This window comes from Cyclopterus lumpus, chromosome 6 (genome assembly GCF_009769545.1).
Source record: "Cyclopterus lumpus isolate fCycLum1 chromosome 6, fCycLum1.pri, whole genome shotgun sequence".
In the NCBI taxonomy this organism is placed as follows: domain Eukaryota; kingdom Metazoa; phylum Chordata; class Actinopteri; order Perciformes; family Cyclopteridae; genus Cyclopterus; species Cyclopterus lumpus.
Genome location: NC_046971.1, coordinates 26385231 through 26410842, shown reverse-complemented (window position 1 = coordinate 26410842; position 25612 = coordinate 26385231). Strand labels below are relative to the sequence as shown.

At 43.9% G+C, this 25612-nt stretch overlaps 1 protein-coding gene across 1 annotated transcript; it reads right to left on the bottom strand.

Annotated features, from left to right (window-relative positions):
- Window positions 1-3192: 3192 nt before the first annotated feature.
- Window positions 3193-8178, bottom strand: LOC117732327 (spexin prohormone 2-like). The gene is made up of 5 exons (XM_034535219.1): window positions 8155-8178; window positions 5504-5578; window positions 5365-5413; window positions 4426-4503; window positions 3193-3284 (listed from the first exon to the last, which is right to left on the bottom strand). The coding sequence occupies exons 1-5, from the start codon at window positions 8176-8178 to the stop codon at window positions 3193-3195; spliced, it is 318 nt and encodes a 105-aa protein (XP_034391110.1).
- Between the last annotated feature and the right edge of the window lie 17434 nt (window positions 8179-25612).

The following is a 25612-nucleotide window of genomic DNA, read 5'->3' as shown; positions in this document are numbered from 1 at the left end:
CTACAGACAGACACATTCTGTAACTACCTGGACTTACAGGTAAACCTGAATGTAAGCAGGTAACACTTGTTAACTACAGACAGACACATTCTGTAACTATCTGGACTTACAGGTAAACCTGAATGTAAGCAGGTAACACTTGTTAACAACAACAGACAGACACATTCTGTAACTACCTGGACTTACAGGTAAACCTGAATGTAAGCAGGTAACACTCGTTAACAACTACAGACAGACACATTCTGTAACTACCTGGACTTACAGGTAAACCTCAATGTAAACAGGTAACACTCGTTAACTACAGACAGACACATTCTGTAACTACCTGGACTTACAGGTAAACCTGAATGTAAACAGGTAACACTCGTTAACAACTACAGACAGACACATTCTGTAACTACCTGGACTTACAGGTAAACCTGAATGTAAACAGGTAACACTCGTTAACAACTACAGACAGACACATTCTGTAACTACCTGGACTTACAGGTAAACCTGAATGTAACCAGGTAACACTCGTTAACTACAGACAGACACATTCTGTAACTACCTGGACTTACAGGTAAACCTGAATGTAAGCAGGTAACACTTGTTAACTACAGACAGACACATTCTGTAACTATCTGGACTTACAGGTAAACCTGAATGTAAGCAGGTAACACTCGTTAACAACTACAGACAGACACATTCTGTAACTACCTGGACTTACAGGTAAACCTGAATGTAAGCAGGTAACACTCGTTAACAACTACAGACAGACACATTCTGTAACTACCTGGACTTACAGGTAAACCTGAATGTAAACAGGTAACACTCGTTAACTACAGACAGACACATTCTGTAACTACCTGGACTTACAGGTAAACCTCAATGTAAGCAGGTAACACTCGTTAACTACAGACAGACACATTCTGTAACTACCTGGACTTACAGGTAAACCTGAATGTAAACAGGTAACACTCGTTAACTACAGACAGACATATTCTGTAACTACCTGGACTTACAGGTAAACCTGAATGTAAACAGGTAACACTCGTTAACTACAGACAGACACATTCTGTAACTACCTGGACTTACAGGTAAACCTGAATGTAAGCAGGTAACACTCGTTAACTACAGACAGACACATTCTGTAACTACCTGGACTTACAGGTAAACCTGAATGTAAACAGGTAACACTCGTTAACTACAGACAGACATATTCTGTAACTACCTGGACTTACAGGTAAACCTGAATGTAAACAGGTAACACTCGTTAACAACTACAGACAGACACATTCTGTAACTACCTGGACTTACAGGTACACCTGAATGTAAACAGGTAACTACCGACAGACACATTCTGTAGCCCCCTAAAATAGGCCTAACGACGCCCCTGATGGAGAGTGTTTGTGTGAACCAATATGAATTACAAGTAAAAGCCAATAACTAAAAGTAAAGAACCCGTTTCAGTGGAACAGTGTTGTTGGTCCGGGGCGGTGCAGTCCCGTGGGTTTGATGTGCGTTCGTTATGCCGAGGAAAAACATTCTGGATGCAGCTGTTAATTTTACAACTCTAAAACTCTTGTAGTACGAACCCCTGCAGCTTTAACACATGAAGCATAGACTTCTTTAGAACCAGAGGAGTCGCCCCCTGATGGACACTAAAGAGAATGCAGGTTTTAAGACACTTGGCCTCACTCAGCAGAAGTGGAGGTTGCCTCCTGGCCTCCAGTCCATCTCAGACCTCCTTCGAGGTGAACGTAGGGTTAAGTTGTCACCTGGCTCTCTCACAGCGTTCCTTCCTTCTAAAAGGAAAAAAGGAAGAAATGTCTAAACTGATTACAGCAGCAGCGTGATGGAACGAGCAGCATTGGGCCGTCCCAGAAACGTGATCGGTCTGAGCCGAGGAGGCCAAACCAAGCACCGCTGCTGTTTGTTTAACTGAAGGCTAATAGAGGCTGTTTATATGGCTGGAGGAACCGCAGCTCAGCGTGGAGGAGGTGGTGGAGAGGACAGAGGAACAGGGAGGTCAGTGTTCAGATGGAGCTTCTCTTGCTCCGGTCAAGTTACTGTGAGGTTATGAAACCTCCTCCGTTAAATACTGACGCCTCTGTATGACCCGTATAAACCATACCATCAGAAAACCAGCTCAGACTCTAGCAGCCAGACCGCCGTGGACAGACAGCCTTCCACCTGCAGTCGGAAGTTCCAGTGGCCGGCAGCCGTGGCTCCTCCTCCTCCTCCTGGCCAGGAGCGGAGCTCCTCGTCGCCCCTCCGCCTGGAGACCCGGGCCGTATTGCTGGGCTCCACCAGAGGGAAGGGAGGCCCTGAGTGGGCCACTTTGTGGTTATTGACATATTGACTTGTTCTGAGGGCTCAAGTCCCTTCTTTTTTTCTTATTATTTTTTTAAACAGAGATGGAATCCATCCCAGCTCCGAGGGCACGTGGTGTAGTGCCACCAAACATTTCACACAATGGACACGAGAGATGTGAAAATATATATTTTTGTGCAATGTTAGGGTTTACTGTTATTAGAGCCTGTTCAATTAAGTCAGACAGCTTAACTGGAGGCTGTAATGAGGCTCCACTCATCATCACCACAGGCTCCACAAACACAGAGGACGGTATGAATTAGGATTCACAAGCAGAATATAATCTTCAGATGTATACTTCCAACTCTAGTTTTCATTTGACATGCATACATATATACAATCTGGTTGAGTACTTTATCTGATGGTTTAGTACACTGACCAGAAGTAGGGAAGTAGAAAGAAGATATGAGGTCGTCCCATACAGGAATAAAAGCCTGTCATCAGAGTAAAAAGCCTCTGTGTGTGTGACCATCACGGTTCCTACGATCACGTGCCTCCCTCTGGTGGTCACGAGGAAACACTGCAGCCAGAAAGATCGAGACAGAAAAGATGTACAGACCATCTTCCATTATTTATTCAGAGCATTTAGCAGTTTTCTGTTGCTTTACATACAGCAAGCAGAAATATGTACACAAAAATACAAACATGACTGTTCTCTGAGGACATATTAATATACTGCAACAACAAAACCAGAGCTTGTGAAAACCTGCCGATGGTCTGGCCGGGTTGTAGCACCACTGGCATCTCTGCCCGTCACACTCGATGTGAACCGGACTCTGTGAGACACACTGTGGTGGTGGACATGTTCTCAGTGAAGTGGTAGGCAGTGGGCGTGTCTCATCTCTCCTGGAGGTAGCGGATGAGGACTTTTTCAGAGCTCAGGATGTGACTGGGTTTCCTGAAGTCCCGTGACTGCAGCTTTTGGATGCCTACACACACACACACACACACACACACGTACAAAATGTCACTCAAAGAGACAATACTAACCAGAAAGAGACTCAAAAAGACTACAACGAAACAAAAAGAGACTGAAACAACTATAAATAGATGCAAAACAGCTGCAAGTAGACAAAGAGACTCACAATGACTCCTTAGTCGTAGTTTTGTGTCTATTTGTAAAGGTTTCTCCGGTTTGTATCCATCCTTTCCAATCTTTCTCCAGTGTTACCAACCATTTGAGTACAAACTGAGCTTCAGGGAGCCGTGTGCTTTGGTATCAGACGCCGAGGTGCCTGACAAAGCGACACATGGAAATGAGAATGGTCCGTTTTCTATCTGAGAAGCGGTCATTGGAAACTGTTTAGAGAACTGGCGGCAATCTCAGAATCGGATGAGCCGGTCGGGAGAAGAGCGAATGAGAACTGATGCTACTGCAGCGGCTACGCTAACCTCTTTAGGAGCCACTGCTGCCTGGAGCCACCGTCACCGCTTTCCTGACGGAGTTCTAAGAAAAAGATATTTAACTGAGATGTCAGTCTCCAGTGTGCTCTCAGGCCTCACCAAATGGATAGTTAGCATCCCAGTAGACACATAACCTGGGACTTGAAATGTATAGCAGTGCATATCAGTAGAAACGTACCCTGTCTGGTGGGGAAGAAGCCAGAGCATCTCTCTGAGGGCACATTGTATGGTGTCTTGCTACAATTCCTTTTCCCACTAAAAAGATCCTCAGAACTATTGAGTTTGGAGTGAACAGAGCCGGTTTGGTACAAGGTCAGTTTACCCAGACACATCCCACTGAGGAGAGTGAAGAACGAAGACATCTTGACACACGAGACCTCAGTTAGATCTTTGTCCAGTAGGAGGCGCCACAGCTTTGAACACCATGGAGTGTTTATCCAATTCATTTGGAGTTGTTGTGGTCGTGAAACATCGGTCTCTCTCTAGCTGCTAAATGCTCTTGTCCACCAGCTGGTTTATCTCACTCCGCTGTCAGACAGCGAGATACAGGAGGCGGAAAAAGCCCAAATGGAGCTGCAGATTAGAAAGGAAGTCCCCGCGGCTTTGTGCCTGCATGTGTCACAGATGAAGACTGCAGTGAGTGAAGCTGAAGGGGTCGTGACGTACCTCTGAGCACTGCGTACCAGCCCTGCAGACCCCGGGTCAGAACACTGTTGTCCTCCTCCGACACAGACCTCCTGCCATCTGAAGGCATCAACAGCAGAGAACATGGTCACACCGACATGACGATATTGGAGCGATAGGATTTATGTCCAGTAATTCGGTTGGGTGGCCCATTCAATTACCACACTATAAAGATTGGTTACCATGGGACTGGTGATTACAGAACTATGGTACAACTGATCGATCATTCTGGTTTTAACGACAAATTGTTAAATGTTGCACATTTATAAAAATGTTATTGATTTAATTTGTGTATAATCACCTGAAACTGAGAACCGTTGTCTCTGTTACCTCAGAATGAGCCGTTCATATTTACAAATGGAGCGGGTCCTCTTTAGAGAGTCTGCCATGTTTCTACAGAAGCCCAGAATGGACAAAACCACACACTTTATCATGTTACCTGAAGGCACCAGCGTTCTCTGAGAAGCTTGGAAAGGGAGGGGTGTTCAGTTGGATGCAATCTGCACCCTCACCACTAGATGCCACTAATTCCTTCACACTGCTCTGTTCCAGAGAGGACAAACGGTTATTGTTGCGTAATTCTAAATTAATAAGAAAGAAAGAAAGAAAGAAATATAGCCTCAACTGGCCAGATGGGGATGCTGTAATTACTGTCCAAATATTTACATTTGTGTACTTGTCATAAAACCTCTGTGCATCTGCGTTGTGGGCACAGTGTGCGTCTGGGTAGAATCAACAGTTATACACAACAGTGTATTAATAAAAGATCAAACATCATTATTATAATTACAGAGCAAGAGTAAAAACGTATTATATATTCTCTGACATTGTAAATCATAGATTTGTTTGCATATGTGGAGTTAACATTCAGTGTGGATTTGTCAAGTGTGAAGTGAGACTCTGACTGGTGGTGGAACTCACGTTTGCCCTTCAAGTACATCATGGACTGAGGACCCCAGTGGATGTTCAGCTGAGGGGAGAGAGATGGCGAGAGCTTGCTTTGGTAACACGGTGTGACACAGGAACCCAAAGGACCACAAGAGCAGCTGCTGAGCTTTACCTTCTGAGCATGACACGACTCGACCAACAGGGAGACGACTAAAGTACATGTCCAGACAACCGGGACTTTTATCTTCTGGAACAAGGACATGCAAACAACACAGAGCTGGGTTAGACTCTGAGCTCTCCAAACTACACACGGAAATACAACCTTTATGATGCAATCTGATAGCAGGCTGCTTGGTGTCCACGAATACAGCAGTGAGTCAATCACACTTGACTGAGAACCCTCCCTAAGGGTCCATCCCCGTGACTTTACTGTAGAAACACAAGTGGAAAGAGAGGAGCGAGCCTCAACCTTTTTTGCATTGAACTGAATTTTGTTGTCATAATTAAGAAGAAAAGCCTTCAAGCACCTATACTGTAGCAGTGAACAACACGTGTAGTTATTTGTTTACAAAGGGACTTTCATGTTATTGGAAGTGTATTCATGCAATTGAATGAATACGCTGCATTAACAGACATGTAGAGAAAAAGGTACAGTACAGGTGGATGTCGACAACATGCACGTCCTGAACATGGCGCGTGTCAAGAGGTAAGCTCAAATCAACTGGTCCTTTCTATTGGATCTTTTCTGTTGTTTAACTGTTTATTATTTTACTGTCTGCCCCGAATTAAATATATTTTAAAATGTCGAAGTAATTGGTCAGTTGTTATTAAATGTTAACTACATATGAAGAGTCACAGCAACATGCCCACCCCTCCTTAATGACTAAGGAGGGGTCACTAGTCAGACCACCGCTCCTTAATGACTAAGGAGGGGTCACTAGTCAGACCACCCCTCCTTAATGACTAAGGAGGGGTCACTAGTCAGACCACCGCTCCTTAATGACTAAGGAGGGGTCACTAGTCAGACCACCGCTCCTTAATGACTAAGGAGGGGTCACTAGTCAGACCACCGCTCCTTAATGACTAAGGAGGGGTCACTAGTCAGACCACCCCTCCTTAATGACTAAGGAGGGGTCAGTATTAGTATGTATTAGTAAGTATTAGTATGACTATTAAATACTGAGTAGTACAAATAAATGATCTTATCTGTAATGACTGTCGTGAGTAGTTATTAGAATATGAATCAATAATGAAAGAAAGAAATTCATTATTTTCTACAGCAAAGCAATTTTACTAACTACATTTAACAGATTAAACCAAATACATTTCAAATTGTTATACAATCCCATCAAAGACACTTTAACAATAAAAAGCAACACATGTGTGTTTCAAGAAGAAACCCAACCAAGTGAATGTAACAAGTTGTCTCCACTCACCATGTCTGCTGCAGCGGAGCGTGTGTGTGTGGTCCACCGACGGCCGGCTGCTTATATCCCCGGCAGCAGCAGCTTCGATCCGGCTCCCTGCGAGGCCTGTTTACTGCAGGTTAAAAGAAAACAGCACAACAACACAGGCTGACGTCACGACCGTGATCTGCAGCGAGGAACATTAATAGTATGGTGCTGGGGTTTGTGTTTGTCCTGATGAGTAACACAGAAATATTCCTCATTGCTGCTGTTTGTATTTCCATTAGAGGTTTCCCAGTATCAGGACCTCGGTTCTATAAGCTCACTGATTATCTTCACAAACAGTCCACCGTCGTCATCGTCCACTCCACACATCTTCATAAACGGGACTATATATAGATGTGAAAGGAAACAAACATATTGGAACGACTTCACATGGCTGGAATAACCTGTTAGTTGGCAAACATTTGGAGCTGGGCACCAATTAAAGGGGTATGGTCTTTAAATATATATATATATATATATATATATATATATATATATATATATATATATATATATATATATATATATATATATATATATATATATATATATATAAAATGTTTATGGAAAACCCCACCACCAGGTGGTAGCGTCATCAGAGTGAACAGTAACCACCTGCTAGTGGTGATATGGAGTGTAGAATTTTAAGATTTGGAATATATGTAAATATAAACATGCCGTCACTTTCCATGTTAACAATAAACACGTATAAGATTGTGTCCTACCTTTCTCCTTTCAGTGGTAATGGGTTATCGACTTGATTGTAGTTTGATTGATTGTAGTTTGATTAATTGTTTGTAGTTTGATTGATTGTAGTTTGATTGATTGGTTGTAGTTTGATTGGTTGTAGTTTGATTGATTGTAGTTTGTTTAATTGTTTGTAGTTTGATTGATTGTAGTTTGATTGATTGTAGTTTGATTGATTGGTTGTAGTTTGATTGGTTGTAGTTTGTTGGTTGTAGTTTGATTGATTGTAGTTTGTTGGTTGTAGTTTGATTGATTGTAGTTTGATTGGTTGTAGTTTGATTGATTGTAGTTTGATTGGTTGTAGTTTGATTGATTGTAGTTTGATTGGTTGTAGTTTGATTGATTGGTTGTAGTTTCCAGTGACCAACAGCCCACCAGGATTCAACAGAAGTCGAGTAGCTTGTGTGAAATCACCTCCACTCTCGTGTCACTTCTAGTTTAAAAAAAACAAGATAGCGAAGGCAAAAATGCCAAAATCAGTTGTAGTCCACAAACCAATGGGTGACGTCACAGCGACTCCGCCCACTTCTCATTGACAGACACTTTCATACAGACGGCAGAGGCTGCCATGCACGGTTCTACCCAGCAGGCTGTAATCTAATATTCATGTCCATGAAGGCCACACCGATGGCGTGGCCTTCAGGAGCATTCTGGGGCTCAGGATCTTGTCCAAAGATCAGGGATCAAACTAGCGATCTTCCAATTAGTAGACGGCCAATTTTAAACTACCAAAAACACCCAAGCTCTTGCTGCTAGGTGATTTTACACTAATGAATACATGGTTGTGACTATTATATTCCATTTCTGGTCCTTTACACTGGACACACTGGTCCTTTAATACGCAGAGTGCACCATATTCTAGACATAATAGCTCAACATTTGACAGCTTTTTGGCCAATAGCGGAGAAAAAAGGGATTTAGTGTTTTTCTTCCCAGTGTGGAGAAGTACTTAAACAAAATAACATTAGACTTTCATGTTGGAGGGGGAAAGTACACAAATTATAAGTGAAAGAATAAAATATAGAACATCCATACGATTATAATATTCTCGTGGTCAGTTGTTTTCTGGAAGCAGAATATGACCTTAGGATTGCAGTCCTGTGTTCATATCAGATACATATATCATATATAATGTATCTTTCCAGTTATAAGTTCAGGCAAGTGTCCAAAACACACACACATTTATTGATTACTACTTATTCTTCCCACCTCAAGTCCAATTAAGACTCTCAACCTCCCTTCAAGCCAGTGACACACCAAATGTCTTTTATAGTCATGTTTATTTTGGAAGTTATTCCCATTCATATATAATTTAGAAGTGTAACAACAACAACAACAAATATGAATCCAGAGGAATAAATAAATAAAATAATTTAGAGAAAAGTTAAAGATTGGGGAATTCATATCTTGTTATTTCTTAAGAACATAAATGTGCTACAAAAAGGCAGCGACTTGTAACAATGTTTGTAGTAAAAACCAGTGAAACTGCATTTTAAATCACAACCAGAACATGTACATGTACATACATATATATAAATATATTTAGAAGTGTAACAACAACAAATATATATATATATATATATATATATATATATATATATATATACATACATAAATATATATATATAAAAAAACAATAGTATTGGAAAATCACACACCAAAATGAAGCCGAGTGTGAGAAACCAGACAAGCTTTCAAAGAATATTATATAGAGAATATTATTTATTACTATAAATAAACTAAACTCGTTTTGTGTATTGCTGTTGTCATGACAGCCGTACAGGATAAAAAGTATTCATATTAAATATCCACGTTGGTCCAGCTGTTTGTCTTGGATCCTAACCAGGTGAGGTTTGGAAGTCTTGGCCCCGAGACCCCCCCTGAGACCCCCCCTGGCTTCAGTACGTGTTGTACTTGAACATGGCCTTGACGATCTGTGAGAGACAGTGGCCGAACTCGTCCAGGACCGCGTGCTCAGCCCGGGCGCCGCTCTGGGCCTCCGCCTCCTCTGCTTTGGCCAGCAGACAGCCGCACACAGCCTCCACCACAGCGGGAGTTACCACCGATACAGGCCATCTGAATGAACACACACACACACACACACACACACACACACACACACACACACACACACACACACACACACACACACACACACACACACACACACACACACACACACACACACACACACACACACACACACACACACACACACACACACACACACACACACACACACACACACACACACACACACACACACACACACACACACACACACACACACACACACACACACACACACACACACACACACACACTTCATTTTCTCCTATGAACAATGGCCTAGAAGGAGGTCTGCGTTCTCGTACGGCTCCTCCGGGTTACGTCTCGACAACTTAAGGGTGGCAGACACTTAGATGTGGTTCACTGTGTCGGCCTCAGCTATGACATTCATCTGCACCGACTCACTTGCTGATGACCTCGGTGGTCTTCTCTTTGGGGCCCCTATCGGAGCCGTCGTCGTAGTTTCTGCAGCCAACACACTTACAGCTGGAGGTGCACATGATGTTGGCCTGCGCACAGACACAACGTATAACTCACTCATTATTAGTCTTCTATGCTACTATGCTGGATTATCAATCATACATAGAAAGCACCAAACCATCTGTTGCTAGTTGGCTTCACAATGTTCTACAACTTCTTCCTTCTGCAACGACTCACACGTGTTCTCCAAGGAGACACGAGCGGGTCGTTCTCCGTTTGGAACCCTTTTATGGATTTTATAGGCGAGGACTCTGCTGAAGCCATACGAAGAGGCTTACCCTGGAACCCAAGTGACCCGGTGAAGGGATGGTCCACAATATTTATTAGGATTTCATTGTTGTGACAGATATAATATTGAGTTTCGTGATCTGCATTTCTGCTGTACCCTTTTCTTTTTAGCATTGGTTGTCGATGTGTCTGACTTCCTGTGGAGCTAGCGGTCATGTTGTGCATCATCTTTCTTGGGGGGGACATTTGGCGGGTGGCCTGTATAAAATGGTGGTAAGAATGAGAGGTTGCAACTTTGGGATCTAAGGGACCCCCGAGGACCTAAGTGCACAATATTCATTAATATATCATTTTTATAGTAGGTTCAATATGGAGGATGCCGTGTCTTCTGTCCTTGTCTGAGTGTTCGTATAGTTTGTCGTTATGCTGTTACGTATTATTATTATTGTCTTGTTTGAGGTCATGTGTAACTTATGTAAACTTAAAATAAAATGATTGAAAGAAAGAAATGTATTTAGCAAATAACATTCTCTTTTGACCTCATATGTGTAAATACAATAATGTGTCTTTATGTGCAGTAACTAAACACCTCGTCGCATTACCAGGAGATATCAAACAGAATAAATGGATATGATGAATGTGACGGCCCGTCTAACCACCATGTATGCTCGTGTCCCTAGAGAGCAGATTACCTGATGCAGAGCACCTGGTCCGAGAACAGGGAGGGTATAATAGTACAGATATGCCTGTATGTGTTTTCATGTTAGTCCATTTGTATTAAAAATTGTGCATACATGTTCTGCTCGCGGTGAAGTTAGCGATTCAGACCTCAGCTCAAGGGAAATGTAGTGATTGTGTTCTTAGTAAGAAGCTTCAATGAAGTTTGAGCTAAGAGGGACATTAGAAGGTGAGAAGCATGCAGCCATTCAAATCAACAGCAGCATTGTAATAAAATATGCAGCCTCAAGCTCATCGTGGTTCAACCTGGACTTACAGGCTTTTATTTATCTACCCCCCCCCCCCCACACACACACACACACACACAAATAATGCCAGTGTGTTGCATTCTGCCTGATTGTGCCCTGAGCTACATTCACACATAGCACTCAGCCCCTTTAGTTTCCTCATGGTTTCTAGAACATTAGATCACTTGGTGTGTGTGTGTGTGTGTGTGTGTGTGTGTGTGTGTGTGTGTGTGTGTACACACACCTCATAGCACTCGCAGTAGTTCTTAAGGCAGCCGGAGCGTTTGCAGTTGCAGCCTTTGCTGTGCCAACCTTTGACCTCTCCAGTCTTCCCACCAGCAAACTTGGACTTGAAGGCATCGGGGTTACGACCTAAACACAACTGCAGGATGACAATACCAGTACTGAGGACACTACAATTGTTTTTAACAGTCTTGTAGGGGTGTAACGGTACACACATTCAATGTTTTTGGTACAATGGGGAAAACGATGAAAAAAAAACCCTTTCTTTTGTTCATTTATTTAGAAAATGATCAACATTCAAGAGTAATTCTTACTTTAACAGATATATACTGCTATAATAGTGGCATGTTGTCAATAACAAATAAATGGCAGATATCTGTAATGTAAATATTAAGTAATGCTGATAATTCCTGAACTGGGCTTTGACCTGAAGGACTCTGTCCAGTCCGTTCTGGTTCCGGTCCGCTCATCGACACATTCTGGCGATGCCGTCATGAATTAAATGTTTGAAGTGTATCCACACATCTACTCAACTTCAGTCTGACAGTATCTGCATACGGTTCGACTAAAATCGTGGTCATTGAGCTCGCTGAGCCGAGCCGAGCAGCAGGCCCGTCAGAAACTCTCGGGGTAAAACTCAGGCTGCAGAAGTCAAGAGGCTCGTCAACATGAACAGCTGGAAGGAAAAGAATGTGGGATACAGAAACGGGGCGTCCTGTACCAAAACGGCTGAATACAAATGAACGCATTGAAACCCCTACATGCCATGTATAGGAAGAGAAGAGACAGCGTGGCATTCAAATGTCCATAGTGTTACCATGGAGCTTGATGGAGCATGCTAACTCAATTCATGCTTTGCACACGGCCCACATCCCGCCTCTAATTGTCTAAGTGCCTTTTCCGCTATTTCACACTGTATGAATTTGACAAATATATTTATTTATTTGGCAAATGAATGGATTTTGATTACTTATGAAATGGTAAAAGGTTAGTTTACGTCTGTATTTGACATGGAACATATCGGCTGATCAGACAACCCTGATGCTCCCTTTTCATTCACGTTAGAACTTCCTGTTCATTCCCAATGGGTAGTTTCCACCTTGAATATTCATATCATTTTCCAACCAGCCCTCGATGGACTGGCGGCCTGTCCAGGGTGTCCCCTGCCTTCGCCCTATGTCAGCTGGGATAGGCTCCAGCGCCCCCGCGACCCTAATGAGGATAAGCGGTATTGAAAATGGATGGATGGATGGATTTTCCAACCATACGAACAACCACGGTTTTACGGAAGGTTTGCTGTATTGGACATTAGCTTCCAGCAGGACATTTCCTTTACGTTCTGCTTCTAATAAGCATTGACACAACTCAGCTACGTCCAGTGGACGTTTCAGGTGAAACAAATCAGAGAAAACATTGTGGTTTTATTGGCACTTAACGGTCCCAACTCTAAACTGAACCCAATCCATTGCTCTGTGACATAGTGACCAGTCTACCTGATGTTCACCAAAATAAAGGCTGGATCCCTCCTTTGACTATGAAGACATAAACAGCAATATAAAGAAAAATAAACATATGTAAGAGCCAATACTAAATCCTGAGTGAAACCCACAATGATCTGTGGAAGAAGTGACAAAGAGGTCTCTTGTTTTATAGTAATTCACTTTTTGAATCCCATAGTTTGTCATGTTGTTGTACTTGAAAATGTAGATAACAGCTCTCAACCAGATATCTGATCTGCACTGTTATATAATGTTATAGAAAGGGCAAGTAGGATGGAGTTCATGTTGTGTGGTTTATGAGGTCTTCGTAGTGAGGGCAGTGGGTAAAATGAACTTCCTCTGCAGGGCGTCCCCCACTAACCCTCAAGCTTTCTTTATATGTGCGAGCCGTGGCATGAGAGGACACAGCGTCTCTACAAGTGGAAAAAAAGTCCACGCGTGTGTTCGAGGCCCAGCGGAGAGCGAGAGTGTCTCCAGTGTCTCCAGTTACTGCGCTAATGAATCAGATCCGCTGATCGAGGGACACACCGGTCCTGGCTGAAACACCAATTAGCCTCCATGGATGCTGTTTACTGCGGCCAAACACCGGCAGCTAGCAAGCCCTCGTCCGGTACCAGCCCACATTGATATCGCTCACCGTCAGGAATTTAATGGGCTGTTTCCTCTTGTCTTTATATCGGATACATATTGGGTGACCAAAAGACAAAATATGGAAAGACTGACAGATATTAACATAACAAAACAACACAGAGGCAGGGATAGAAACTAATATGTTTAACCCACGGCCCCACCAATCTCCTTAAAGTACATTTTCGAATTAAAATGTAAACTTGTGTAAAAGAAAAACAATACAGAAAAGGCAACTTAACACAAGCCTGCCTTAACTGTGACACTACAATACATGAAAAGACTTTAATAGAATGTCATTCACTACAATGAGAAACGTTGGTTCACCTTACAAAGTCAAGAACGCAACAGACAGAATACACCTGAGTCTTGTTTACTTTATAAACTAGGCTAAATGATATCAAAGTTCTGGTGAGGGCGGCTGAATATGAATACAATCGGACCGACACCTCCTGGTTTAAAAGCTACCGTATGAAAGCATTTCCCCTAAATTGAAAACGGCAAAGCAAATTGCAACTTGCGTTCCTACTCAGTCATTGAGAATCAGAGCTTTCGCTCTATTTTGCACAGTTTGGATCCGAGATACAACATTCATTTCCTGTTTGTTACTGACAGAGACTCTACAACCAAACCAAAGCTGAAGAGGTGGGTCTAGTGAGGAAAGGAGGGGAGGATGCTATAACACGCTACAGAATCATGGGTCGCCACTTTATCACAGTATGTATAGTTTAACCACATGTTCTAGAAAGCGGTATTTTATGAGAGCTGAATGCTGATTGCCTATAACAAGGAGTTTGTTTGAAGAGAAGTCTTTATTATTTATTTGAGAATAAGAGCAGCTTGTTATGTCAAATGCTGAATTCTATGTTTCTACTACAAGGATGGTGCTACAGGCGCCATTTTATTTATTGTCTTGTTGGTTCTCATAGAAAAATGTTAATGTGTAATTAATGGATAATCGTTTTATAATTGCATCCTAGCTCTCTGAATCCGAATCTTGAGGTGACCTGACATTCCCACGCCTAGGACACACTCTACATGTCAAACTTTGCATCGGATTAAGGGTCATAAAGGGGTCTAAAACTGCCCTAATCTCTAATGTTATGACTGGTCATCTTATATATTATGTTTTCCACTTGCGGTTTCATTCATATTTGCTTTCATTAGGAGGCTTAATTTATTCTATTTAGATAGGTTATGACATTTCAAAGAATCGTATTGAAGCATTTAAGTAAACTGACATACGAATCCATTTGTTAACCTTGTGATGCAAACGTGTTTAACAAACCTTAATTGCCTTGTGCCGCTTCACTTCATGCTCTGCATTGTTGTGGCAGTGCGAGCAGTCACAGTTGCTGCACATCACTCCGTTGGCAAAACACTCGCAGTAGCTGAAAGAGATCAACAACAATAAACACACGTTAAACTACATCAGAGCGTATGTGTTACGGTTCATTCCACATTTAACACAGTGTTGACAAAGACTAACAATGTGAAGGAGTCATTAGCTATGTCTGTGTTTTATATGTTTGAGGGTGGAGCCTCTCTCAGGTTGACCACGGGTGGCAGTGTGCATTAGTTTATAATAATAATAATAATAATAATACATTTGTTTTATAAGGCGCCTTTCAAGGCACTCAAGGTCGCCGTACAACATATTTAAAAATCGGACACAATTTAAAAAGCAGCGCAGTTAAAAGCAGAACAGTCTGCAGCAGAGCAACCCAGAGGGAACACGTCAGGCATAGGCCTGCCTGAAAAGGTGGGTTTTGAATAAAATGATAGAGTCAATGTTTCTGATGTCAGGGGGGAGGGAGTTCCAGAGGGCTGAAGGCTCTTGACCCCATGGTGGACAGACGAGCTGGGGGGACAGTCAGGTTGATGGAGGAGGCAGACCTGAGAGACCGGGTGGGGATGTTGATTTGGAGGAGGTGAGACAGATATGGAGGGGCGAGGTTGTGGATGGCCTTGAATGCATGGAGGAGGATCTTAAAGTCAATGCCGTGTTTGATGGGGAGCCAGTGGAGTTGTCGTAGAACAGGGGTGATGTGAGAGATGGAAGGGGTCTTGGTGATGATGCGGGCAGCAGCGTTCTGGACCAGTTGGAGTTTATGGAGGAGTTTGTGGGGGAGACCAAAGAGGAGGGAATTACAATAATCCAAGCGGGAGGTGACAAGAGAGTGGACCAGGATTGCGGCGCTGTTGGGTGTGAGTGAAGGGCGGAGGCGGTTGATATTTCGGAGGTGGAAGTAGGCAGACCGGATGGTGGTGTTGATGTGAGTGTGGAATGACGGTGTGCTGTCGAGGACGACACCCAGACTCTTAGCCTGAGGGGAGGGGGAGACCGAGGAGTTGTCTATTGTGAGGGCGAAACTGGGATGCTTGGTGAGAGTGGACTTGGAGCCGATGAGGACAACCTCGGTTTTATTGCTGTTCAATTTGAGGAAGTTTGAGGTGAACCAGTTTTTTATTTCCTGTAAACAGGCACAGAGGGAGGGGGGCGGGGAAGTGGAAGAGGGTTTGGAGGAAACATAGAGCTGGGTGTCGTCCGCGTAACAGTGGAATTGAATATTATGTTTGCGGAAAATGAGTCCAAGTGGGAGGAGGTAGAAAATAAACAGGATAGGACCAAGGACAGATCCCTGGGGAACACCGGAGGAGAGGAGGGAGGGATGTGATGTGAATGATTTTAACTGAATGAACTGAGTACGGCCAGAGAGATATGAGTGAAACCATGAAAGGGGTGTATCTGAAATTCCAATGGAGGCTAGACGGTCGAGGAGGATGGTGTGGGAGATGGTGTCGAAGGCGGCGCTCAGATCGAGGAGGATGAGGATTGATAGTAGTCCAGAGTCAGCTGCCATGAGGAGGTCATTTGAGATCTTGATGAGGGCGGTTTCTGTGCTGTGACGGGGGCGAAAACCGGACTGAAACTGTTCATAGAGATTGTTGTTTGAGAGGTGAGCCTGAATCTGAGATGACACTGTTTTTTCTAAGATTTTAGAGAGAAATGGTAGGTTGGAAATGGGACGGAGGTTATTGAAAATGTTGGGGTCTAAACCAGGTTTCTTGAGTATTGGAGTAACAGCAGCGGATTTGAGAGGTGATGGGACAGAACAGAGGAATGGATGATGGCCGTTATCAGGGGTAGCGGAGAGGGGAGGGAGGCTATAACCAGGGAGGATGGGAGGGGGTCGAGTTGGCAGGTGGATGGCTTGGAAGTCTGGATGAGGTTTGATAAAACGATGGCAGAGGGGAGTTGGAAGCAGGAGAGAGGTACAGAGACGGGGGGGGGAACAAAAGTAGAAGGACAGCTGGACGTATGAGGGGTCAGTTGCTGATGGATGGTAGTTATTTTAGTGTTAAAAAATGACATTAAGGAGTTACAGTTTTCCGTGGAGTAGAAGTGAGGGGGAAGGGAATCTGGGGGGCGGAATGAATTGTTGACCACAGAGAAAAGGGTCCTGGTGTTCCCAGCACCAGCAGTGATTTTGTCAGTAAAGAATTGTGATTTGGCTGAGGAGAGGGCATCTTTGTAGAGGAGGATGTGGGCATGGTGCATCTGTTTATGGATCGTGAGTCCGGTTTTGGTGAAAAGCCTCTCCAACTGACGACCCTTGGCTTTCAACTGGCGGAGCTGAGGGGAGAACCAGGGGGCAGAGTGGGGGAATGAGACAGTCCGGGTTTTGAGGGGAGCAAGTGAGTTCAGCAGAGTACAGAGACTATCATTGTAAAGATTAACCAGATGATCCAGGGCGTGTGGGGGGGTGATGATGGGGAAACTGTCAATGCCTGTTGTGAGGTCAGCCAGATTAATGTTTGTGATGTTGCGGAAGGATATGACACGTAACTGTTTGTATTTGGATAATGTTAAACTTAAATTAAATAAAATGAGCATGTGGTCTGAGATAGGGAGATCGACAGCAGAGCAGTTGAGGGGAGTGACACCAGAGCAAATGACCAAGTCCAAAATGTGACCTTTAGAGTGGGTGGGGAAGTGAATATGTTGAAGGAGACCAAAACTGTCCAAGCAAAAAGTGAAGTCCTTAGTGAGGGGATGATTAGTGTTGTCCATGTGAATATTCAGATCGCCCAACAGAATGATGTTGGGAGACAGTGAGCAGATGTGTGTGAGAAGTGTGGTGAATTCATTGATGAAGTCCTTGTTTGGTTTGGGTGGGCGGTAGATGTTGAGTAAAACGGTTGGAGTAGGACCATTCAGCTGTAGAGCCACAGATTCGAATGTCTGGGATACTGGCAAAGATAATGACGAGACCTTCCAAGTCTCGCGGTGAAGTATCGCGAGACCTCCTCCTCTTCCGGTGAGACGGGGGTGTGCGGTGTAAACAAACCCAGGTGGAACAGACTCGTTCAGATGAGAGAAGTCGTCAGGGGTTTGCCACGTCTCAGTCAGGCAGAGAAAGTCCAACTTGTGGTCGAGGAGGAGGTCTTGTAGTAGCTGTCCCTTGCCTGAGAGGGAACGGATGTTAAATAATCCAAACTTGACGTCGGAGTGTTGGTTGGTGAAGCTAACGTTAGCCGACCTGGCTAGGCTGGCTTATATATGGGGCACAGGTGCACCTGACAGGTGTAATGATGCATGGGTGACGGGGAGATCCCAAAACAAGACACACCAGAGGGACACCAGGAAACTAGAAGATATCCAGTTGCATTGTCAGTTGTGAACTATAATTAAACGGGAACCTCACCCAAAGACACCAACGGCCAGGAATCTCTTTGTAAAAGCGAGTAAGGAACGGGATCTTCTCCCGCACCTAGCCGAGTGGCTAGTCACGGAAATCAGTCATGATACACCTGATTTGCATGAATAAGATCTGACTATAGCCTCCACAAATATTTGCACCTGTTTTCCAGAGATGTTAAATATGCATCAAACAAATTACACAATTATTAGCACTTTTGTTCTATTTTAGAGCCGCAAAATCTTGGTGTGGTCAGTTAACAACAAGGTTAAATACGTTTGACTGTTTAGTGGCTACGGGTTGCAAATCCTGAGCTGATAGTTTCTGGTTGTGTAGCTGTGCTATGACCATCTTTTACAGTGGTAAATACAAATGAAGTGCAGACATCACAGAAAATTAGCATGACATCTCAAAAGACAATGCATCCCACTATAATGCGGTCACCTACTCACAGTTTGAGGCACTGGGATCTGGTGCAGTGGCAGGGTTTCCTGGACTTTGCATCACACAAAGTTCCAGCAGTTCTACAGGGACGAAAGAAGAGACTATACAATAATGAAAGCTCAGTGTATTCGACCCTTTTAAAGTCAACGTCATGATTACCTCACAGTGATAGTTAAGAGGCAAAACAAGGAAAGACCGGGGGCAAAGAGAAATCCCCTCAGATCAACGGGCTAAAGTTGCACATCGAAAATATTATACTGTTGTTAGGGGCCAGAATCAATATCGCATCCATCTGAGATGATGAACTGTTAGTCGAGGCTCTAGCGAGCTACAACATCGTCTAGGCGTTTTGAGAGAAGCAGAGAAAATGTTGCTAATAGTTTAGCCTTCTGCTAACCTCCTCAGCAGTCACAGCCTCGTTAACTATTAGAGAGAAGGAGGGAAAGGTTGCCAACAGGATGAACTTTTAGAGAAAGAGATGGCCCACTGTTGGGCTTATCCTCTGCAACCAGTGTAGCACCAACCAGTAGACGGCTGCCTACTTATCCCACCATGCTTCCACACAACTGTGGTCACAGAAAACAATCCAAACTAAGTTGGCATTAATCTGGCACTGGCGATGTGTGCTTTCTTACACTGTGACAACGGCTAGTTAGCTAGCTACCTTCCGTATTTCACCATGCAAATGTTCCACTGACAACAGGAAATGAGCCCAACAGCGGGCTTGTAGCTATCGTCCACTGGGTCCAACGGTCCTTCTGCCTCACTCCTCGCTGCTAAGACACCAGCCTCAGCGGGAGGAAAGCGGGCGGGAGCTCCAAGAGACTAGCATGCTAGCTAACTGGAGATGGATAAGCTAGCTAACAAGCTAGCTAGCCATCATGTCTGGTGCTCCCGTCTGCTTTTCTCTCGGCTAAGTAGTCTGCCAGCGGTGTAACAATCAGCTATGTTCCCTTTAGTAAATGTTAACTTCCTAACACTTGTGGACCTGAGAGTGAGAGAATGTACATGTTGTGAGAAACTTCTTCAGGTGGTATTGAAAAAAAAAAAAAAAAAAGATAACCAAACTTGCTAACCCCCACCCACAAAAATATGTTTACTAACTTTGAAAAGGGCTCTGCTTCTGACATGTTGATACTACTGAACATCACCCGACGCTGCCAATCAGCGTCGAGATGCTCCGCCCCCTGGCTGCTGCTGCTCTAGCAGCGCTGGAAGCGGAAGTTATCCAGATGTAGTCAGTGAAACTCCCCGAGCTGTGTGAGCCTAGGGGTGATGTTATGAACCCAAACACCAGGGCGTTAGATGTTCCGACGTTTATGGGATGTCAACAACAAGTTTAAAGCAGAACTTATTTATTCCGTGGTGGATGGCGGAAATGATAACCGTTTTTACAGAGACAAGCCACGGAGATAAGCCACGCCCCCTTTTCGTGAATGGTTGTAAATGAACACAACTCGGGCGAGTAAACTGACGCGAGTAAAGCTTTTGGTGTGAACGCAGCATAAGACATCAGGAAAATAAATGAAATAACAGATGAGACGATGGAAACTAATTATAATGTATTGATAAAAAATGTACAGTAATCCGTTGAATCCTATACTTGTGTTTGTGTGATTTCTTTCAAAGTTGACTTTATGTTTGCGACCTGCTTACAGTTCTTACCGTGCTGGAGGGGCTTGAGGCTGCATGTCTCTGGACTCATACATGGGACATGTTGTCTGGTGGTACTGGGGAAGCTATGTACGAACGAATGATTGAATACATGAATAGCAATCTATCACTCGGTGATGGTAAATATAGAGATGGCGTCAAAGAAATGAAGACTACGAATGTTCCTCAGAGACAGATGACATCCGACTATGAAAATAGAGCACACTTTGTTTTCCTACCTGGCTGAGAGTCCCCAACACATTCCCATCTGTTAAAGACAAAGGAAAAGAGGATTACTATGGAACCCCAATTCAACTAACAAACTTCAAGAAGGGATGCAATTTGGGTGACCAATCATGGGTTACAGCTATTTTGTCATAACACATGAATATCAGGGCATACCTCCTCTGGGCTCTTGGTCGGTTAGCTCGTTGACTAGCTCTCAGTATAGCTAGCTCTCCTATTGTGCTACTTTAATTCACGAAGTTGGTTTGGGTGGTTGATTAACACGTGTTTTTAGCGGGTTGGCCAGAGCAGATTAGTTCTCATAAATTAGATTAGAAAACTTTAATAAACTCATTTGCCACCAAAGACACAGACAACAACATACAAGAAACACATTACAAAGAATAAATAACATCAGAAAATGCCATATGAGACATGATTGACATCAGAAAGATGCTCAAACTAAAAAAACATGTTTAAAGGTGTTCATTGAAAAATCAAACTGCTGCTGGAACGAAGGACCTGAGTGGTTCAGTAGAACACTGAGTGTGATGGGTGGTCTTCAAAAGAAACAATCGTTTTAACTTGGCCCTTGTTCTCTTTTCTACATTGACCTCTAGTGAGTCTGGGGTAAGGCCAATCACTGAGCCAGCCTTTCTGATCATCTTATTGATCTTGATCAGGTGGGTGTGGGTACAACAACAAAAAACACATCACTACTTAATAAGCTTGGAATGTGAGCATACCAGAACTATGGTTCAGTATCTTTGGCCTAATAAAAAGCTGAATGTTTTGTTGTTGCTTGTCGGCTTTGACTCTGTTGCTGTCTAATGTAAATAGGTGACAAATAATTGAATAATTGAATAAGTTTATGTTTATTCAGAGTTCATTTTGGCCACCAGGTGGAGTGCGTTGTGGCTGATTTAGTTCATGTTAGGCATGCGCTCCGTAAAGGTTGCTTTTGTTACCTGCTCGTTGATGCGTATCCCTAGCACACAACTAAATGGACATCAACACGTCACCTGCCTAAACTTGTCCTCACCGTTCCCTTGAGCAGATGTCAGGGTGAGGAACACAGGTTCCTGCTCACAGGGGTTAACCAGGATAGCCTCTCCATCCCCATCACACACCACCTACACAGGTGAGGGAGGGGAGGCGAGAAGGGCAACCGTCAATTAGTTGACAAGTTAACCGGGAAAATGGGCCGGCAGCTATTTTTGATAATAGATCTACCGTTTATAGATTTTTAAGTGTGTGTGTGTGTTCATAAAATCAACTATTTTTCACGTTCAATAGATATAAATGAAAATCCATGCTGATGGTAGAACTCACAGGCTGCGTGATGTGGGATGTCAATTCAGTCAGTCCCTCATGAAACTGCTGGTGGTCCACTGGTGGTAAACAGATGCTGGCAAAAGGGTCATGCAAGTCTCCCTATAACACACACACAATAAAAAACAAATGACCCATGTACAAATTCTGTTTTAATCCATGAAGACGTTTTAATACTCACCGGCATCATGCTGCAGAGAATGGGTTCATTAGGGAACCAAGGAGCAGAAACGGAGCCGTGTTGGCTGCTTTCAGGTGGACCGGGCACAAGGCTGAGGAGACCAAGACTGCCTCAAGTCACTCTACATCCTCAGGCACCTCTATGTCATAACATCTGGCATTGTGGCTGCCCCTTCAACACTGGTATCATTCTATTTTCTAGAAGGTATTCAAATTAAAAAAGGGACTATGAAAGAATCCCAGTAAAAAGTTGTGCGTTTCAACCCCGTCATTTCCGTGCCTGTGTCATGCTTCATACCGCCACCAGAGGGTGCAAAGGTTAAGATAGACGATGTGCTGGCTAGGACCTGCCATTTGGTGAGATATTCAGTTAAGGTAATGTAGAGTAAATGTGGACTTACCCAGTGAGGAGGTTGTACTGACTTGATTGGGACTCCAGGAGGTAGTCTGAGTAAGTCAGCTGACACTGAGTGGACTGACAGGAACATTGGAACCTGCAATCAAGTCCTTAAACTTAGTCCACGTAAAAACTAAAAATAACATCCACTGTTTATATTTGTGTTCACACTGTCAGAGCCTGTGAAACAGTACATACAATACAGTACTCTTCAAGGTTTTTGTTTGTTTGTTTTTACAAACTTATGGTGAGGTCAGAAGATGAGTACAACATGGCCTGCGTGTCATTTGGGTTATGCATTCAACAACTGTTGAGTAAAGTTGACCTTAAGGTGAGAGGGTCCACCGTTGCGGGCTGAATAGTATGCTGGTGAGCATAAGGAAGTATCCCGGGCACATTGACGTCTGAAGTGGACGCCGCCCACACAGGACGGGTCCCTGCAGCAACAGCAAGGACATGGCCGTCCTTCTCAGAGCCGCAGTCTAGAGAAGAGTGGTCATCAGTGAGCATATAACCCCGGTTGTTGTGTGCTCTGTCCGGCCCTGCCACGGCGCGATTCATCGCGTCGGCCTGTTTAACTGCACGAGTGAAATACAAAGATGTTAGTCTTGTATTGACTTTCTTGGTTCGGAAAATAATTAAACGTTATTAAATAATACCAATTAAATATTATCAAATAATACAAATACCAACGTTGCTCTATAAAAAATGAAACCTATAACGTTACGTCATACTGTACTTTCAGATTCCTCCACATCCCTGTCAGACTGCTCTCGCCTGCTAACTTAACTAACGCTGTCTATAATTAGACCTGCAATACTTAGGGAGTTATTTGTTTTCCAAATATTGTGATATTGGTCTTCGTGTCAACTTTTGGAGCGCCGCTACATTAGCTAGCTAGCTAGTTAACTAGTTCGCATGTCGCTATCTAGCTAGCGTTAGTTTAATTGCGTTAATGACGCTAGCTAACGTGAAGGAGAACGTTACCCACGTACCGCTACTGGTTAACTGACGGGCAGTGTCTATTATTAGTGTGTTTAGCTATGCCGCGCGCTATTCAGTGCGCATGTACAATAACGGGACGCACAACTAAAACATGTAGCTAGCTAACGCTTCGCTGGACCTGCTTACTTCTACGCGCATCCCTTTATGGAGGAATAGGTGGAGCCCAGCAACGGTTGTTACGAACAAACTGGTGCCTTCAAGGACTATCAGACGGTCCGATATTACAGAACTTACTTAAAAAAAACAGGGGGAAAAAGAAAAGACGATGCGAGTGAAGCCAATACACAAGCTATGGAGGTCGTACATCGACAAGTATACGTGTGAATTCCGTTACGAGTCACCAAACTATATTATTGTTATAGTTGTTGTTTTTGATAAGGGTGATTATAATATAATAATAATAATAATAATCATTATGAAGTCAGCAGTGTGTGTGAAAAGTTGATGACATGTAGTCAGTTTGTTGTTATTTAACCAGCGAATAATCTACATTTACGTACGACAGGTACGTGTATAGGCTACCCGTGCTTTCCCAGCTACAGTATATCAGGTAAGTCTATGCCAGTTGTTGTTCTTTTATCTTTTGTATTTCTTGTCTGTACTTTACTTTTAACGCATTTGTCTGATAGAATTGCCGCCGTGTGTGAAATGAGTGTCCGCCAGATCCTTTACACGTCTCCTCAAATAATGAACTTGGCAAATTACTATAAATAAATACATATTGCGACTTAATTACAAACAATAGTTAATGTGCATTTTTTTTAATTTTAACTTTGTTTTGGTGAATATGCGTTAGTCTTTCTTTCTTTTTTTTACGCATCTGTGGCAGAAACCTTTGGGAAAAATATAACGAATATCACCTCATGCGTCTCAAAGTGCTTAAACTCTTAATTGGGGGCTGTGTTCAACAACTTCCTGAACTGCTGAGGCGTCTGCAGGAACGAACGAGGTAACTCACCCAACAGTCCCGCTCGAGCCGCCTCATCTTCGGCCTGAAGACACGCGAGGAGTCCCCCCCTCGAGAAGCTTCTTCGCACCGGTGGCCACAGGTCAACATCCAAGGTGAGGCAGGAGGCAGGAGGCAGGAGGCAGGAGGCAGGAGGCAGGAGGCAGGAGGCAGGAGGCAGGAGGCAGGAGGCAGGAGGCAGGAGGCAGGAGGCAGGAGGCAGGAGGCAGGAGGCAGGAGGCAGGAGGCAGGAGGCAGGAGGCAGGAGGCAGGAGGCAGGAGGCAGGACTGGATGGCAGAGCCGAGACAGCGCCTGTAAGAGTGCAGAGTGCCGAGGGACGCGCTGTGTGGTGTCATGGCCCAGGTAGGAAGCTGCAGTGGAGACAGGAAATAGGGATGGGAAATGCTTTTTAAAAAGAAAAGTTCAACATGATGTGTGTTATCATTTCATGGCTAGTGTCCGAAGTGCCTCGTGAGTTACCGGCGCCGAGAGCACCGTGGGAGCAGCTCTTTCGTGTGTTGTTTCGTGTTTGCTGTCGCAGTATTGCTGCTGGTTGAAAATGCACAAATAAAGCACGTAAACAACCCTGCTGAAACATGGCGCTCACGACCCACAATGCAACGGCCTCAACACGCTCCGGTAAAGTCATGGTCGATGTGGCCTCGTGTGGCACGCTGGAGCCACACGAGGCCCGTGTCTACGGCAGTGTAATGAATAACACAATAGACACTTTATTTCAGTATAGTAACAACGTGTAACAACGCTGTCCGTCCGCGGCTACGACCACACTATGGTTGGACGACTCCCCGGTAATGGGGGCGTGTTTTGTGGCTGGATTATTGTTCAACAATGCAACACTTCGCCTCGAGGATAAAGACAATTGTATAAATTAAATCCAGTTGTCGTGACTCATAAACTATGTTTTCCCACATGTTCTTGGCCAGACTCCAGTGACTACAGCGCAGCTCTCTCCATAGATTGGTCAACGGCTGACACCTGCTGGTGAGTTTGCGATACTGCATTATATATGTTTTGGAGCGTCTCCCTCACTGTCTATCTGTATGTCACTGGGGGGCTGCAGCTCC